Source organism: Microcaecilia unicolor, chromosome 2 (assembly GCF_901765095.1).
Source record: "Microcaecilia unicolor chromosome 2, aMicUni1.1, whole genome shotgun sequence".
NCBI classification, from domain to species: domain Eukaryota; kingdom Metazoa; phylum Chordata; class Amphibia; order Gymnophiona; family Siphonopidae; genus Microcaecilia; species Microcaecilia unicolor.
Genome location: NC_044032.1, coordinates 266,632,310 through 266,649,502, shown reverse-complemented (window position 1 = coordinate 266,649,502; position 17,193 = coordinate 266,632,310). Strand labels below are relative to the sequence as shown.

Sequence of the window (17,193 nt, the reverse complement as noted above, 5' to 3'; positions counted from 1 at the left end):
ACACTGGACTGCAATCCCTCGGACTGGAACACACACCGGACCGGAACACACTGGACTGGAGCACACCAGACTGGAACACACACCGGCCCGGAACACTCTGGACTGGAACCCGGACTGGACCTAGGCTTCACCTACACTTGACTGCCTACCCCCTCGGGTTGAGCCTTCAGGTTCTGGCAGCCGGTAGGACTTACAGGGGCAGCAGAAATGAAGATCCAGGGGTGCCCCCTGGCACCTAAGCGATGGCAAGGCAGACAGACAGGGAATGTCCGGGTTCTGGCAGTAGGTAGGTTCAAAGCAATGGTCACAGAAGGGCTGGAAGCCCACAGAGCAATAAACACAAAAGGGCAGGGAACCTACAGAGCAGTAAACACAGAAGGGCTGGAAACCCACTAGCGAAAACACAGAAGGGCTGAAAACCCACAGCGCAATAAATACAGAAGGGCTGAAAACCCACAGAAGGGTAGGAACCTACAGAGCAAAACACAGAAGGGCTGGAAACCCACAAGCGATAAACACAGAAGGGCTGAAAACCCACAGAAGGGTAGGAGACCCACAGAGCAAATAACTACCGAAGGGCAAGGAACCTACAGAGCAAGAAACACAGAAGGGCAGGAAACCCACAAGCGATAAACACAGAAGGGCTGAAAACCCACAGCGCAATAAATACAGAAGGGCTGAAAACCCACAGAAGGGTAGGAGACCTACAGAGCAAATAACTACAGAAGGGCAAGAAGCCCACAGAGCAAAAGACAAGGAAAGCAAAACGGTGCTAACAGCACACTAACCTCGGGACCTAAGGCACTGCGGAGGGAATGGCAATGCAAAGGCCAGGACTGTAGTCTTCAGGTGACTAATAAAGCCCATCAAGACCAGAGCCACAGCTGCAGCAATCACCTTGCAACCAAACAGAGGCTTGACACACAAAGCAGTCATTCCATAGGAAGGAACAGCGGGAGCCATCTTGGAAACTGGCAAGGAGGAAGAGGCGGCAGCCATCTTGGAAGAGGCATAGCCCACACAGGTGAGGTTCAGTAGGGCAATCAGCACACAGAGCCAGAGAGAAACTAAGACAGAGACAGACACAGAGACAAGCAGAAGCCAGCACAGCCACTGACTCCCAGAAACAGGGTAAGTATGAGGGTGGTCACGGCCACAAACGTGACAGTGACGCTTATCTTAGACGGCTGGATCGCGAAAAAAAAAAAGATATTTATTTGAACATAGAATTTGATTTAACCTGCAGGTATAGATTTATGACAGGAAGGAGGTTTTTTGGCCCGTGATTGATTTATTGCTGAAAGATAGTTATCCCAACCTGTGATTCACGGGTGAGTAAAAACTCTTTGCGACTTCTGAGGTCTTTTTCTCCTGCTACATGTATATTGACTATTAGATTGACTTTTGTGTGAATCTTTTTATCCACTCCTGGTTATATCCATATTAGGAATCACCATTCCGTAAAACACTACACTGAAAGTCTCAGCTCAGTGTATGGCGGTCCAAAAAACAATGGAATGTTAAGAATTATTAAGAAAGGAGTGGAGAATAGAACAGAAAATATCATAATGCCTCTAGATTGCTCTATAGTGCAACCTCGCCTTGAATACACTGCAGTTCTGGTCACACTTTCTCATCAAAGATACAGTAGAACTAGAAAAGTTACAAGGCACAGAGGAGGACAGCTAAAATGATAAAAGGGAAAAAGCAGCCCCTCTATGAGGAAATGTTAAAAAGCTGAAGAAGAGAGAGGAGATATGAGAGACTCCTGAGAAAATTAAAGATTCATGGAATAGGAGGCAAGGTTGTGGGGTGGATTAGGAACTGGTTATTGGACAGAAAACAGAGGGTAGGGTTAAATGGTCATTTCTCTCAATGGAGGAGGGTGAACAATGGAGTGCCGCAGGGATCTGTACTGGGACCGATGCTATTTAACATATTTACAAATGATATGGAAATCGGAACGACGAGTGAGGTGATTAAATTTACAGATGACACAAAACTGTTCAAGGTTGTTAAAACACGTGTGGACTGTGAAATATTACAGGAAGACGTTAGGAAGTTGGAAGACTAGCCACCCAAATGGCAGATGAAGTTTAATGTGGACAAATGCAAAGCAATACACATTATTTGAATCATAGTTACCCGATGCTAGTGTCCACCTTGGGGGTCAGCACGCAAGAAAAAGATCTAGGTGTCATTGTAGATAATACATTGAAATCTTCTGCTCAGTGTGCGGCAGTGGCCAAAAAAGCAAACAGGATGCTAGGAATAATTAGGAAAGGGATGGTGAATAAGACCGAAAATACTATAATGTCTCTATATCGCTCCATATTGCATTCAGTTCTGGTCACTGTATCTAAAAAAAGATATAGCGGAATTAGAAAAGGTTCAAAAAAGAGTGACCAAAATGATAAAGGGGATGGAACTTCCCTCGTATGAGGAAAGGCTAAAGAAGTTAGGGCTCTTCAGCTTGGAAACGAGATGGAAGAAGAGAGATATGATTGAGGTCTACAAAATCCTGAATGGTGTAGAACGAGTGTAAATTGATTTTTTACTCATTCCAAAAGTACAAAGACCAGGGGACACTCAAGGAAGTTATATGGAAATACTTTTAAAACAAATAGGAGAAAATATTTTTTCACTCAATGAAAAGTTAAACTCTGGAACTCTTTGCCAGAGGATGTGGTAAAAAAGATTTGGACAAGTTCCTGGAGGAAGAGTTCATAGTTTGCTATTATTTATTTATTTATTTATTTATTGCATTTGTATCCCACATTTTCCCACCTCTTTGCAGGTTCAATGTGGCTTACAATACATCATGGATACTGGAAATAAGAAGAGAATATACATTAGGTGTTACAGAAGGATTTTGGGTTGCATGGTAATGGAATACATGATAGTGGTATAGCAGAAGACATTATAAGACATTTCTGGATATATGTGGAGAATTTTACATGTGTTGATCTTTGTGGTATATCTTGTCAAAGAGATGGGTCTTCAGTAGTTTGCGGAAGTTGGTCAGTTCATAGATTGCTTTTAGGTGCGTAGATAGACATGGGGAAGCAACTGCTTGCCCTAGGATTTGTAGCATGGAATGTTGCCACAATTTGGATTTCTGCCAGGTACTTGTGACGTGGCTTGGCCACTGTTGGAAACAGGATACTGGGCTAGATGGACCATTGGTCTGACCCAGTATGGCTACTCTTATGTTATGTTCTTATGAGTACTATGAACAGGTGACAAGGGATCAATTATTTACTCTTTCAAATGATACTGTGACTGAAGGAAACACCATGATGCTAACCAGAGAAAGTATTGTTTCACTCAGTATAGAGGGAAAGTCCATAAACCATTACTGGAAAAGTCACTGCTTGTCCCTGGGTATGAGCAAGAAGGACTGGATCTATTTAGGAGATCCTGCCAGGTACTTCTAATATGGACTGGCCAATGGGTGTGATGGACCTTTGGTCTGATTCAATATGGCACAGTTTATGTTCTTATATAAGGCCAGAAAAAGAGAGAGTAAAAAAAAAAAGACAGAGTATTCTGAGGGGGTCAATTTTATGATTTTTACCCATGTAAAGCCCGCTTTGTGTTTGGAAAATGAATAGTGTAAATGAGCAATGGTGAATAGGCATGCATACTTTAACACTACCCCATGTAGGAATTCCTAAGGTGCATTTGTGGTGTAAGTGCTTATTTTATTAAATACGTGCATTCTTGCATACTGTACGCATTCATAGTTGTGCTTGCCTCTGAACAGGGATACATTTAAGAGAGCATTTCATGCTATTAAGTATAGTTCTGGGAGCCTATTTTATAAAGACAAATAGGCACCAATGTTGTCTTTGTAAGATAGGCTTATTCTGGGAAATGTTTATAGATTAATCAGCAAAATTTTCTCCCAGGTGTCAATATAAAGATAGCTCCTGCACAATATAATTGCAATTGCATTACGTGGGGAGGAAAAAGCCTCAGAGTACAGCCTCTTACAAATTACATACATCAACCAGCTCACTGGCCAGTTACCTCATCGGCATAAAAAACCTTCTCACAACATATTAAAGCATAACTGCCCTAGTGAAAATTATTTGTAATAGTCCAATTTATCTGCAACATAGAATCTGGCACATATCAGAAATGCAGTCCCACCGACAGTGACCAGCGCTTCGTCAGTGCTGCGTCAGGGCGTCAAAGACCCAGTCATTTCTATAAAGCACTGCTCACTTCCAGCATCAACGGCTGTGTGTTGCAGATAAGTTGGAATATTACTCATAATTTTCGCTAGGGCACTTATGCTTTAATGTATTGTGAGATGGTTTTTTTATGCCAATGAGGTAACTGTCCAGTGAGCCAGTTGATGTATGTGATTCGTAAGAGGCTGGACTTTGAGGCTTTTTCCTCTCCAAGTAATGCAATTGCAATTATATTGTGCAGGAACTATCTTTATATTAACACCTGGGAGAATATTTTTGCTGATGATATATAAATATATATACAGTGCAATCCGCTTAAGTGAAAGGGTCTGGGACCAAAGAAATGCATGCAGTTAACCAGAGCGTGCACGTAACCGTTGTGACCCAAAGAAGCTTGACATCTGATAAACATATGTACAGTACTGTTTATTATACATACAGTATACAGTCTCCCTTAACTAATGTTATATAGTCTCCGTTAACTGACGTTATACAGTCTCCGTTAACTGATGTTAGGCTTACTTAAAGTAATCAGTCATAGTCCTCTGTACACTCTTGTGTCTGTGAGTTCCATAGACTATGTCTGCCAGATGGTAAAAACTGTCATAGCACTGACATCCAGTGGCCTCCAGATAGGTCCGCACGGTGAGACTCTCCAGCGCTCTTGCAAAAGTGACAGGAGGTTGTTGAATTTTGTCAGCATGTGCCTCGTTGCTCATTTCATAATCTGTTTCATCATCAGCCATTGCCTGCGTGTAGGGCAGGCGCATATCTCGACATCAGTGCTGTCGTCAACTGTTTGTAGATTGTAATCAACAGCTACATAGTGATGAAACTCCTCTTTAGTAACACCGGCTAGGATGTCAATAGCCTGTTCACCTGACGCATTTGCAACAGCTGCATCTGTTTCGTCCCTCTCCACATCCCTAACAAAGCTTGCCCACTTGTAGCAGTTCACAATGGTTGCCTGTGTAACATGATTCCAGGCTTCTTTCTGCATATGTAGAGAATCCAACAGTGATAGATTATGAGCCAGTTCAACAGCATGTTTATCCTTGCCAGTCTGGTCATCCATAACGCTCATCAGACGACGTAGCACAAGAGCCCGATAATGTTGTTTGAAATTGGCTATTATGCCTTGATCCATAGGTTGGATCAGAGAGGTAGTGTTTGGTGGCAGGAAGACCACCTTGAAGTTAGACAGCCTGACATCATCACTGTGTGCAGCACAATTATCACAAAGCAACAAAATCTGACGCTTTTGTGCCCGCATTCTAGTGTCTAATTTCTTTAGCCACTGCTTCCAAATTTCCCCAGTCATCCATGAATTTGTGTTAGTCTCATATGACACAGGAAGTCGCTTAACATTCTTGAAGTAACGGGGCTTTTTGCTCTTTCCAATGACGAGTTGTTCCAACTTCTCACTCCCATCCATATTGCAGCAAAGGAGGATCGTCAGTCGGTCCTTCAACGTTTTACTTCCTGTAGTTTTGGCTTGTTTGAATGCAAGTGTTCCATCAGGAATCACTCGCCAGTACTGTCCGTTTTCATCAGCATTGAAAATGTCACGAGGTGCAAACTCGTTCAAGATGGTAGGAAGAACTGAAACAACCTAATTTTCAGCACCAAAGTCATCAGCGTCTTGTTTTTCACCATGCTGTTTCTTGAATTTTATGTTATTCCTCTCCTTCCATCTTTCCAACCATCCAACAGTGGCTTTGAATTCAGTTAGTCCAAGACTTTCAGCTAGCTGATTAGCTTTCTCCATAAGCAGTGGGCCACTGACAGGAAACTGTCTGCTCCTGACATGAGAAAACCACCGAAGAAGAGCATCTTCTACATCCTCAACTTTTCCCGCCCGTTTACGTTTCCGGTGTGGATTTGTATTGTTTTGCCAGTCTTCCAGAAGCTGGTCTTTCTGCTTCAAGATACGTGAAATTTGACTGGGATTGAGACCATATTCTTTAGCAATAGATGCTTGACTTTGTTTGTTTTCTAATTTTTTAAGAACTTCTATTCGTTCAGCCAGTGTTAAAGTCTTACAGTTGCGCAACGACGACAACTCCAGTGTACACTCTAACAACATTCTTTCGCTTCTTCTGCCTGTGGCAGTTAACCAACGAGATTTCAAATTTACCGCCCCTTTGTCACGTGCTAATCGGCTTCCATATTCCGTGCGTGCACTTATGTGGAGTCTTTCCTGCAGAGGAGTGGTCTTGAACCATGCATATAAACGAATCTTGCACTTATCAGTGGTGTGCTAAACTGGTTTGTCCCCATAGAAATTGATGGCGCCAAAAACGGGACCGGAGTACGGCATGCAGTTAAATAGAGCATGTGCTTATCCGACATGCACTTAAATGGAGTGCACTGTATATATATATATATATATATATATATATATATATATATATATATATATACACAGTCTCTTCATCCCTCTATATTATTTTATACAAAGAATTTTTATAGGTTCCCGTTATAAAATTAACCCTAAGATAAGGGTTCTCAACTCAAGCCTCAGGACATACCTGGCCAGTCAAGTTTCTAGGATAGCCACAATGAGTATGTATACATATATATAATTTTTAAATGTTTTTCTAGGAATACATCATATATTTTGGTATGCAGAGGAACAGTATAGTATACGCCCATTTTTGTACAGCACTGAAAACATATTATTATCAACTAGCTTTCATCATCTAAAGTTACTGTATCTTAGTGGGTAGGCCACAGAGGTTCCTGGTTTATTGCAAAGAGGTTTGTGTATTATATTATATATAAGTACATAAGTGTTGCCATACTAGGACAGACCGAAGGTCCATCAAGCCCAGCATCCTGTTTCCAACAGTGGCTAATCCAGATTACAAGTACCTGGCAAGATCCCAAAACAGTACGATACATTTTATACTGCTTATCCTAACAATGAATTACAGAGTAATTACATGTTGAGTGAATAAATATTTCCTCTGATTTGTTTTAAATTTACTATTTTGTAGCTTCATTGCGTACCCCCTAGTCCTAGTATTTTTGGAAACAGTAAACAAGCGATTCATGTCAACCCATTCCACTCCACTGTTTTTGTGGTTCTCAAGAATGGATGATTTGTTTGTTCTTTCCTATCTTTTAATGGCCAATTTAATTTAATTGTGTTATGATTTTATTGCATTATTTGCTCTGTAAACCTTTTTGATTTTTTGGCAATAAGCGACAGTATTGCAAAATAAATAAACGATAAACGATATTTAGGGACAACAAGAGTCAACAAAAGTGGTTGGATCAATTAATATATATGAGATAAACTTACATACAATGAAGCAGTGCATGCAAATTGATCTCATGCATATTTATTGCACCAACACCACTCACACCTGGGCTAAATCAACTTCTTCAAATAACTGAACTCTATATCAACGATATACCAAACTCTTTCAGTTATGCTTCACATTTATTGGTTCCTTAATACAAAATCACTATAAAAAATTTTTAACAAATCATTCACTTCCACATACATACTCATTCACCCTACATCCTACCCTTATTCACATTTGTGTAACTACACACATTTTGAGAAAACTTACTAATACAAATCATCACTAGCTACTCTGTACCCTCCTTTATCGCCAAATACATTACTTCTTGAACTAATTACTCCCACTCTTGGGTCAACTGATGTGACCTGTTGATGTTAACTCTTGATAGTTCCAGATGATTTCTTCGCATAAATTTTTTGTTATGCAAAGGCTTGGTGTGTTAACAGTTCATAAGAAAAGTCCAAAATTCCACACCAATACCTAATATAATGGTCTTCGGATACTCAAACGATTAGCATCCACAGTTCCAAAATTTGTATTAGTAAGTTTTCTCAAAATGTGTGTAGTTACACAAATGTGAATAAGGGTAGGGTGAATGAGTATGTATGTGGAAGTGAATGATTTGTTAAAATTTTTTTATAGTGATTTTGTATTAAGGAACCAATAAATGTGAAGCATAACTGAAAGAGTTTGGTATATCATGCATATTTATTGTGGATATCATGAAAACCAGACTGGCTTGATGTGTTCCGAGAACTGGAGTTGAGAACCCCTGCCATAGAGAGATAATAAACCACATCCAGGAGGCAGCCTGAACAAAAACAGACTGCAGAAACTCTGGATTTTTCTAAGCCCTGAGAGAGTTCATGTCAGCAACATTAGATGACCTCTCCCATTGTGTGGCTGATTCACTCTGTTTGCTAATGTAAAAACTATACACTAACAGAATCCTTCATCACCTCGGTCACACATGCGGAACACAGACCAAACCTCACCAGGCTAAGCGATCACAAATTAAAACTAGAAATATGCAGACAAAGACTGAACAAACTGAACTGGAAACCTCGAGAAGGCAGACTAAATGTAGTGCAACCCCAAAGAAACTGAAAAGAAATGCATTTCTTCCTTGAATATGCAAAATACAAAGATAAAAGAGATGTACATTTCCCAAAGCTGACAGAGGAGCAAAGAAACGAGCAGGAAAAGCTATCCTGGTGGGGAAGAGGAGGAACAGGAACAACAGCAGCAAAATCTACAGTATCCTGCCACCAGGCCAGACAATACTGAGCAGCACTAGACCCCTAGAGTTATCTTTGGTATTTCTCTCCTGTCTGTTATAATAATGCTCTTTTACCACCTTCTTGAATTCTGACTCAGACCTGATAAAGGGAACACAGCTTTTGACACCTAGCCACAAATGAAGTCAGTCCAAGAAAGAAAGTATCACCTAAAACTTATTTGTTGATATTTATTTCTTGAATCTTCACAGTAAGACAGACAGACACAAAAAAAGGAGACAGAGAGGGAAGAGAACAAATTAGTGAGAGCGAGAGAGAAAAATGCTTGTGGATGGCCTGTTTATCACATTTAAGGTGGAAATTCCAAGGTTTTTCTCCCATTCTGTGTCTAGGAGAAAAGACCTTGATGAAGTGGGCCTTAACATCTGGAACCCCAGCCTCAGCAGTCAGCACATCACCCCCTGCCTCTGGTGCCCAATGTGGTGGCCTCAGGAATCTTACCTTCCTGTTGACCTGCCGCAGGGTCCTGAGCTGTTGCTGCAGAGAGTTCAGCTGCTCCACCAAAGAGCGACTCTCCTGTCGAACAAAGTCAAACTCCCTACGCAGTCTTGCCAGCTGCTCTGCCCCCTGTCGTGACAAATGACCCAAAAAAGAAAAAGCACATGAGAAATCTGGAAAGCCTGGGTACATTAGGAAAAGTGGGGAAAGTGGGGAACTTGAGGGGCAGGCAGGCCTCAACTACATCTCCACCACCACAGTTTCTGATAAACCATTATAATCCTAAACACAGAGGGAGGAAATCAGGGTCAAGTACAGTTTGGGATGAGAGAAAAAGAGAGGAGTTTTTTTTACACAGTCATCCCTCAGACCCTCCCCTCTTACCTTGCTGCCTGTATTTTGCCCCTCTTCTTCTGTTTCCCTGAGCGCCACTGATTCCGGGACTCCCTGAGCTTTTATGGGCATCTCTGTCTGAGGTTCCCCAACCCAGTGAGCTCCTCTCTCTGGCTGACACCTTTTTTCAGAAAGAGATGCTGATTAGTTTTGAAGCAAACAAGCAAGTAAATAGTTCCATGAATTCTCCTCAGAGGCTGCTCTGACTATGGTACCTCAAAATTATTTTTGTTCAGTGTTACAGAAAAGTAAATCACATTTATTTTAGAGTTTGTTTCCCCATTTGTTTTAGTGGTGCAAGAGGGATTATAAACTTACCTGTCCAGGTTTTTACCATAGACCCTTGAATGCTCAAAAGTATCCACAGACCTAGATTCTAGACAAATATTGTGTGGGATTAAAAAAAAAAACAACTGAAAAGGAAGAGAAAGGAGGCTCCTTACGTCTTGTGCTCTGACAGCAGCAGAAGCTCAGTGTTTTCCTGACGCAGGTCCCTAATCTCCTGTTGCAGGTGCTGGACCTCTGCTACACAAAGAGAATGAGACAGACACACAAAGGGAAAGGGTGAGTAAGAAAGCTTTCCAGTTAATTTCATGTCATAACAGTCAATGACAGACATCCCATCATCTCTGTAGACTGTGTAAGCCAGGAATGTCTAACAAACTCTGGCCATATATCAGGCTGGTCAAGATCTCTAGTGACAGACTGATCCAGGGGAAAGAAATGATTATTAATTCACTAAATAATATAAAGAATACAAAGGGAGCACCTAACTCCTATGGTAACAGGGATTATTTTGTGCAAACTTGCTTTACATATACACACACATTTCTGATTGGAGCAGCCCAACACAGGCTGCAGGACTTGCTGAGCTGAGGTGGCATTTCTCACACACCACTGGGATTCTGCTGCCAGCATGTTATCTGGCATGATGAATTTTAATGTGGACAAATGCAAAGTGATACACATTGGGAAGAATAATTCAATTTATAGTTAGCTGATGCTAGGGTCCACCTTGGGAGTCAGCACCCAAGAAAAAGATCTAGGTGTTGTTGTAGATAATATGCTGAAATCTTCTGCCTAGTTTGTGATGGTGGCCAAAAAAGCAAACAGGATGCTAGGAATATTTAGGAAAGGGATGGTATATAAGACGAAAAATATTATAATGCCTCTGTATCACTCCATGGTGCGACCTCCCTTTGAGTATTGCGTTTACTTCTGGTCGCCGTAGCTCAAAAAAGCTATAGTGGAATTAGAAAAGGTTCAAAGAAGAGTGACCAAAATGATAAAGGGGATGGAACTCCTTCCATATGAAGAAAGGCTAAAGAGGTTAGGGCTCTTCTTCTTGGAAAAGAGACGGCTGAGGTGGGATATGATTGAGATCTACAAAATCCCGAGTGGAATAGAATTGGTAAGTGTGAATTTATTGTTCACGCTTTCAAAAAGTACACAGATGAGGTGACAAGGAAATTAAATGGAAATACTTTTGAAACAAATAGGAGGAAATATTTTTTCACTTAAAAAATAGTTAAGCTCTGGAACTCGTTGCTGGATGATATGGTAACAGTGATTTGTGTATCTGGGTTTAAAAAAACGTTGGACAAGTTCCTGAAGGAAAAGTCCATAGTCTGCTATTGAGACAGACATGGGGACGCCACTGCTTGCCCTGGGATTGGTAGCTTGGAATGTCGCCACTATTTGGATTTCTGCCAGGTACTTGTGACCTGGATTAGCCACTGTTGGAAGCAGGATATTGGGCTAGATGGACCATCGGTCTGACCCAGTATCTACTTATTTATTAATTATCGTATTTATATCAGGCCTTATATCCAAAGCGGGTTACAGTAAAAACATGCATAATTGTAGAAAGAGTACAAGAGAGACATAAAATGAATAAAATGTTAAAAGAAAATCTAAATATTGAGCTGCTAGCTCAGAAGAAAAGTCCATGTCCAATCCGAGATCAGTCAACTCCAAAATATTTCACAAAAAAATAAGAGATGATATCTAACTATGATTTTTGAAGATTTAGATTATTGCAACTCATTATATTTGGGCATGTTGGCTGCTAGAACTCGTGCATTGCAGGTTATACAAAATGCAGCAGCTTGGTTATTTACTGGCACGCAGAGATCGGACCATATGACTCTGATTTTAAAGAAGCTTCATTGGTTACCTGTTAAATTTTGTGTGTTGTTTAAAGTATTGATTTTGATCCATCAATGGATCTATGCTTTGACAATATACCAACCAAGGCACTCATTGCGCTCTGAAATTACTAAGCAACTATGTGTTTCTACTTGTAGGTTGGCTGATACTCGTAATAAAGCTTTGTCTGTTGCAGGAGCGATTCTTTGGAATCAATTACCAGGTTATTTGAGATTATGATCTGACAGAGTAAAATTTAAGGAAGTTTTAAAAACATATTTTTTTTTGTGAAATATTTTGGAGATGGTTGATCTTGGGCAGGACATGGACTTTTCTTCCAAGCTAGCAGCTCAATATTAGATCGAGATCATACGATCAACTTGGCTATTCTTACAGTGGTCAGCATGGAGCATCTGCTCAGCAAAATGAGCACGAGACAGTCACAGAGCAACTTGCAAAGAGTTATATTTAAGAAACAACAAAAAGATGAACTACGCAGATATTTAATAATTTTGTAAAAGGAAAAATCAAGATGAGAAGGAATGTCATTGAGAGTTTGTGCTGAAGATGCCTCAGCTCTATCACTCATACTGTGTTTGACCTTGAGGGGTTCGCTTTGGTGCCTAGTTTAGAAGAGTGCTATTTATGTTTTTAGATGTTCATAAACTGGCATTTAGACCTGTATATTGCATACACATCTAAACCTTGATTTTACAAAGCTGGGATACACACAGCGCATTTTATCTAGCAAAAAAGGTGCCGGTACTCAAATGCCAGGCCACCCTTCAAGGGTGGAGTGATCATTGAGGGACTCACCCCACAATAGCCAGGACCCCTGCAACCAGTCATAGAATCTATGACAAGGCAGAATTTGTATGTACAGCCTGAGCTCTTTCATTAAAATACGAGAACCATAGGTCAAGTTTAGCAGACAGTGGAAAAGACGCCGCTACTCAGTACCCCCAAGTACCCCTTCAAAAAAAGCCTTGGATACACACGTCACTCTAAAACGCAAAATCATGCATATATCAAGGGGACATGGTGTGGGTGTGCTTTGGGCAGGACTAGGCCTAAAAAATGAATGTGTATTCCGCATTTCAGAAGGGATCGATGTCACAACAGATCGATGTCACAATTTACACCTGCTACCTGGGAGGTCTGGGTCTCAGAAAGGTGCTCGTATGGAGCAGTGCTCTGCTGGAGGGATCAGGGGAGGTCACAGTGTTTGATGTCTTCTCCGAAAGTGAAACAGGCAAGGCATACCAGGCTCTGTGACAGTTCCGGGAAAAATGCTCATATATGTTTCTAAAATTGCTGACGTTAAAATATGTATGTGGCAGCTCATATGTGGTTATGTGCCCATGCTGACCCGTTAATGATTTTACATTTTTATGGTTATAAAATGGATGCTCCCACCACACATAACTGGCACATAAACATCCTCCATGTATTTTAGAGGAGGCTGTACATCAGCAGATCCTGTTCTAGTGGAACTTGAGATCTCTCGGTTCTGATTTGTACATCCTTTCTGGTTAAAGTGGTGTGGTAGCCATGTTAGTCCACTTTTAAAGGTAATAAGTAGAAATAAAACAAAAGAAAAGAAGATGATACTTTTTTTATTGGACTAAATCCATTTTTTTTTTAAATTTCTGATCTGAAGAAGGGTTACCTTCGAAAGCTCATCAAAAATGGATTAAGTTAGTCCAATAAAAAGGGTCCCGTCTTCTTTTCTTTACTTTGTTTTAGGAGTAGAGGAGTAGCCTAGTGGTTAGTGCAGTGGACTTTGATCCTGGGGAGCTGAGTTCAATTCCCACTGCAGCTCCTTGTGACTCTGGGCAAGTCACTTAACCCTCCATTGCCCCTGGTACAAAATAAGTACCTGAATATATGTAAACCACTTTGAATGTAGTTGCAAAAACCTCAGAAAAGTGGTATATCAAGTCTCATTTCCCTTCCCATTATTCACATCCTTTCTAAAATGTGTCTTAGTTCTAATTTCTTGCTCTGTCATGTCATGGTCTCTCCATGTGGGCCTGCTGGAACAGCACTGATATGCAGCAAGACTGGATGAGCACAAAGCCTTTGAAGATGGATCCATAGTCTGGAGTTGAGTTTAGCTCACTTCTTTCCAAACTCAAGTTCAAAGTGGGTTACAAACAGGTACAGTTGACATTTCTCTGACCCAGGCCACAAGCAGCTTAAGTGGAATTTGAACCCTGGCTTCCCTGGTTCACAGGCCGCTGCTCTAACCATTCCTCCACTCCACTGTGGCCACTGGAAGATGCAAGGGGGGCAAAGGTTTAAGTCTGTAAGGGGTCAGATGACTGAATACATAGCCTTAGTGAGTGGCAGTCAGGAAGTCCTTCCTTACCAGCTCATCAAGTACGGTTCATCAAGAAATGCGATTTCTTTTCGGGGCATGGCACTGGAACAGCATTCATGTCCTCATAAGGAAGCAACGCTCAGAAGAAGCCGTAACCCCAGCACTCAGGCTGTGTGTTTACAGTATGAAATGTGACTCAGGGTTTGGACAGTGCATCCAGCATTCCTCAGGCAGGGTGGGGCTAATTTACTACCAAGAGGGGGGAGGAAAGAGAAGAGGGAGGAGTGAGACCTGCGTCACTCCATCTTTTCTTTTACCCTTTTTTCATGTTATTTCAGTGTTTCTTTTCTTTCTCAAACCCTTTTAGAAAGCATTTTAATCATGATGACCAACTATGATCCTGCTCAGTTACAAGCACTCACACACATGCATGCACGGAGTCTTAGCAACTTAGCAGAGAAATGCTGCTTTTATACACAGTGTGATATTTTTCATTGGGCTAACATGACAGAGCTGCCAAGCTACCAGTTCTAGAAGGGAGACTGAGTGCAGATCAGTCCTGAATTTCTGACAACCCCAGCCTGATGCATTATGGGACCTGCAGCCCTGATTTTTCAACAGGCAGAATCAGGGACTGCATATACCACACTGCAAAAGTGATGAAAAGCTCAAAACAGTTGTCTCCCTCCTAGAACAGGGTAACTTGGTACCTCTAACAAAAGCATTTATGTTACTGAGTGTGAATATTAGAGACTGCACAAGTGCTTTCTTAAAGTGTGGCTGCAAGGCTAAAGGATTGGTGAAGGCCTGCCAAGGCGGAGAAACGCCGAGATCCCACAACGAAATTACAGGAGTACAAAAGAAGTGGGAAATAGACCAAGCAAACCGGAAACAAATGAGGAGACTTCAATCGATGGTAGTTTATTGGCGAAGACTTGACACAGTACCGTGTTTCGGCTGTTGGCCTGCTTCAGGAGTCTTTATATAAAACTAGTAAAAGAGGCCCATTTCTTAACGCAATGAAACGGGCGCTAGCAATGTAATGAGTTCCTGCCATTAATGTTTCCACGGTTGTATTCTGATTATAATTGTTGTTTACATGTGTAAGATTTCTTTATATACAATAGTTTTTGTGTAAACTGTGTTACAATGTGGTAAAAGTTTTCCTTGTTCAGGCCCTTCAATCAGTTTAACAATCACATCAGAAGAGCTCCTTACTCATGAGAATGCAACATACAGTTGCCCATGTGAGAGACTGAGAGTAACAGTGTGTTTTACAGACAGTGTAAGAGAGAGATACACAGAGTGATTGTGTGTATGTGTGTGTGTGTGTGTATGTGTGTGATGTGTGTGAGTGACAAAGTGATTAAATGTTTGTCTTCCCTTCCATTCTGCGCACTTGCCTCCACTGATGTTCGTACCTCCCTGTATATGATTGTTTGTTAGAGATTCAATCCACTCCACTTCCCTCCTCCAAGTTCCGTTCTGTCTGATTGGTTCTTCGTTCCTGTGATGTCGCGTTTGTTTGCTTGGCAACTATGCAGCGTTCCGTTTCCTCGACGTGAAGGCGGGGACAGTGAGAGCCAATGAAATGCTGAACTACAGACTTACGAACCCTACATTGCCACAGTACCACGGAGTCAGCTTCAGAATGTTGGAGGTGCTTTTTATTATATAGGATACGTAAAAACATCAAATGGTCAATGAACGTTGGTACAAGAAGATGGAGAAATATGGTCTTTAAAAAGACCTTTTTGTAGAAAATCCATAGGTCCTGAGTAAGGTGAGCTGTCACTACTCCAACTCACCTCACTCAGGACCTACGAATTTTCTACAAAAAGGAAGTATGTGCTCTTCGGTACATGCAGGGCAATTCTATACAGGGCTCCTGGCAGGAGACTATTCCATACAGGAACATAAGTGCCTACTTTCCTTTATAGTATACTGGCCTAACATTTGAAATACGTGACTAGACTCAACATACAGCAGCCACAGGGTCGGCATCTAAATGTCAGAGCTATGTGCATAAATGAGAGTTCTGCCACAGGCAAATACACATATAGAATAGTACTCAGGCAGAACATGTGTGTGCACACACATGCACTTAAACACCATTATTGTAAACATTTCTGCACATAATAGGCACATTGTATCCATCAACAATACATATCAGAAAATAACTGATCTTGAACCTGTTACTGGCCAATATTCAGCAGTATTTAACCGGCCAGGAGTGGCTCCTGGCTGGTTAAATAGCGTTTAGCCGGCTGCTAATATTCAGTGCGAGATAAACGGTCATCTCCGCTGAATATTCGTGGTTAGCACATGAGGGGGGGGGGAGATTATATGGCACCTAAAAAATTGGTGTGGAAATCATTGTCAACTAAGTGCATTCTATAAGTGGCACCTAGGTTTAAGCGTGGTATATAGAATACACTTAGTTGATATCTCAGAGCCTAAAACTATGCGCATCCATTTACACCAACAAAAACGTGACGTAAATCCCAGCGCATAGATTTAGGTGCAAAGGAGCCATATTCTTTAACTATGGCGTAAATTCCAGAACACCCACAAAATGCAGAATTCTCCACCCATAACCACGCCCATTTTTGTCTGCGCACGTTAGAACTTAGGTGTGCTGAATTACAGAATGTGCTTAGCGAGGTGTGCATGTAAATTCTAATTATTGCCAATTAATGCTCATTATTGATTGTTAAGAGCTGTTATCAACACTGATTAGCTTGTTAAGCCAATTAAGTTATGCACGTTGTTACAGAATTTGCTTGGATTTTGGCATGGATCTCTAGGCATGCTATCTAGAATCCAACGGATAACAGCTAACCAAGATTATCTTTGGCCGCTATAAACTTTACCAGCCAGTGCTGAATATTCAATTAGAGGCCCTTTTACTAAGGCGCGCTGAAAAATGCCCTGCACGGGTGTAGGCACGTGTCTTGGACGTGTGCAGGTCCATTTTTCAGCGTGCTTGCAAAAAAAGCCTTTAAGGTCTCACGCGTTGTTAACCAGGTGGTAATCGTCAGTGCGCATACGTGGTAGAAAATTTCTACCGCATGTTTTGG

At 41.3% G+C, this 17,193-nt stretch overlaps 1 protein-coding gene across 4 annotated transcripts in view; it reads right to left on the bottom strand.

Moving 5' to 3' along the window:
- LOC115463527 overlaps positions 1-17,193 on the bottom strand; it is a 161,391-nt gene that overhangs the window by 81,136 nt on the left and 63,062 nt on the right. For 3 of the 4 annotated variants that reach the window (XM_030194121.1, XM_030194120.1, XM_030194124.1), the window contains 3 exons: positions 10,086-10,167; positions 9,634-9,763; positions 9,253-9,378 (listed from right to left, as the gene is read on the bottom strand). In XM_030194121.1, the coding sequence (XP_030049981.1) occupies positions 9,253-9,378; positions 9,634-9,763; positions 10,086-10,167 (338 nt within the window). The remainder of the gene's footprint in view (positions 1-9,252; positions 9,379-9,633; positions 9,764-10,085; positions 10,168-17,193) is intronic. The other variant, XM_030194123.1, reaches the window with a different exon arrangement.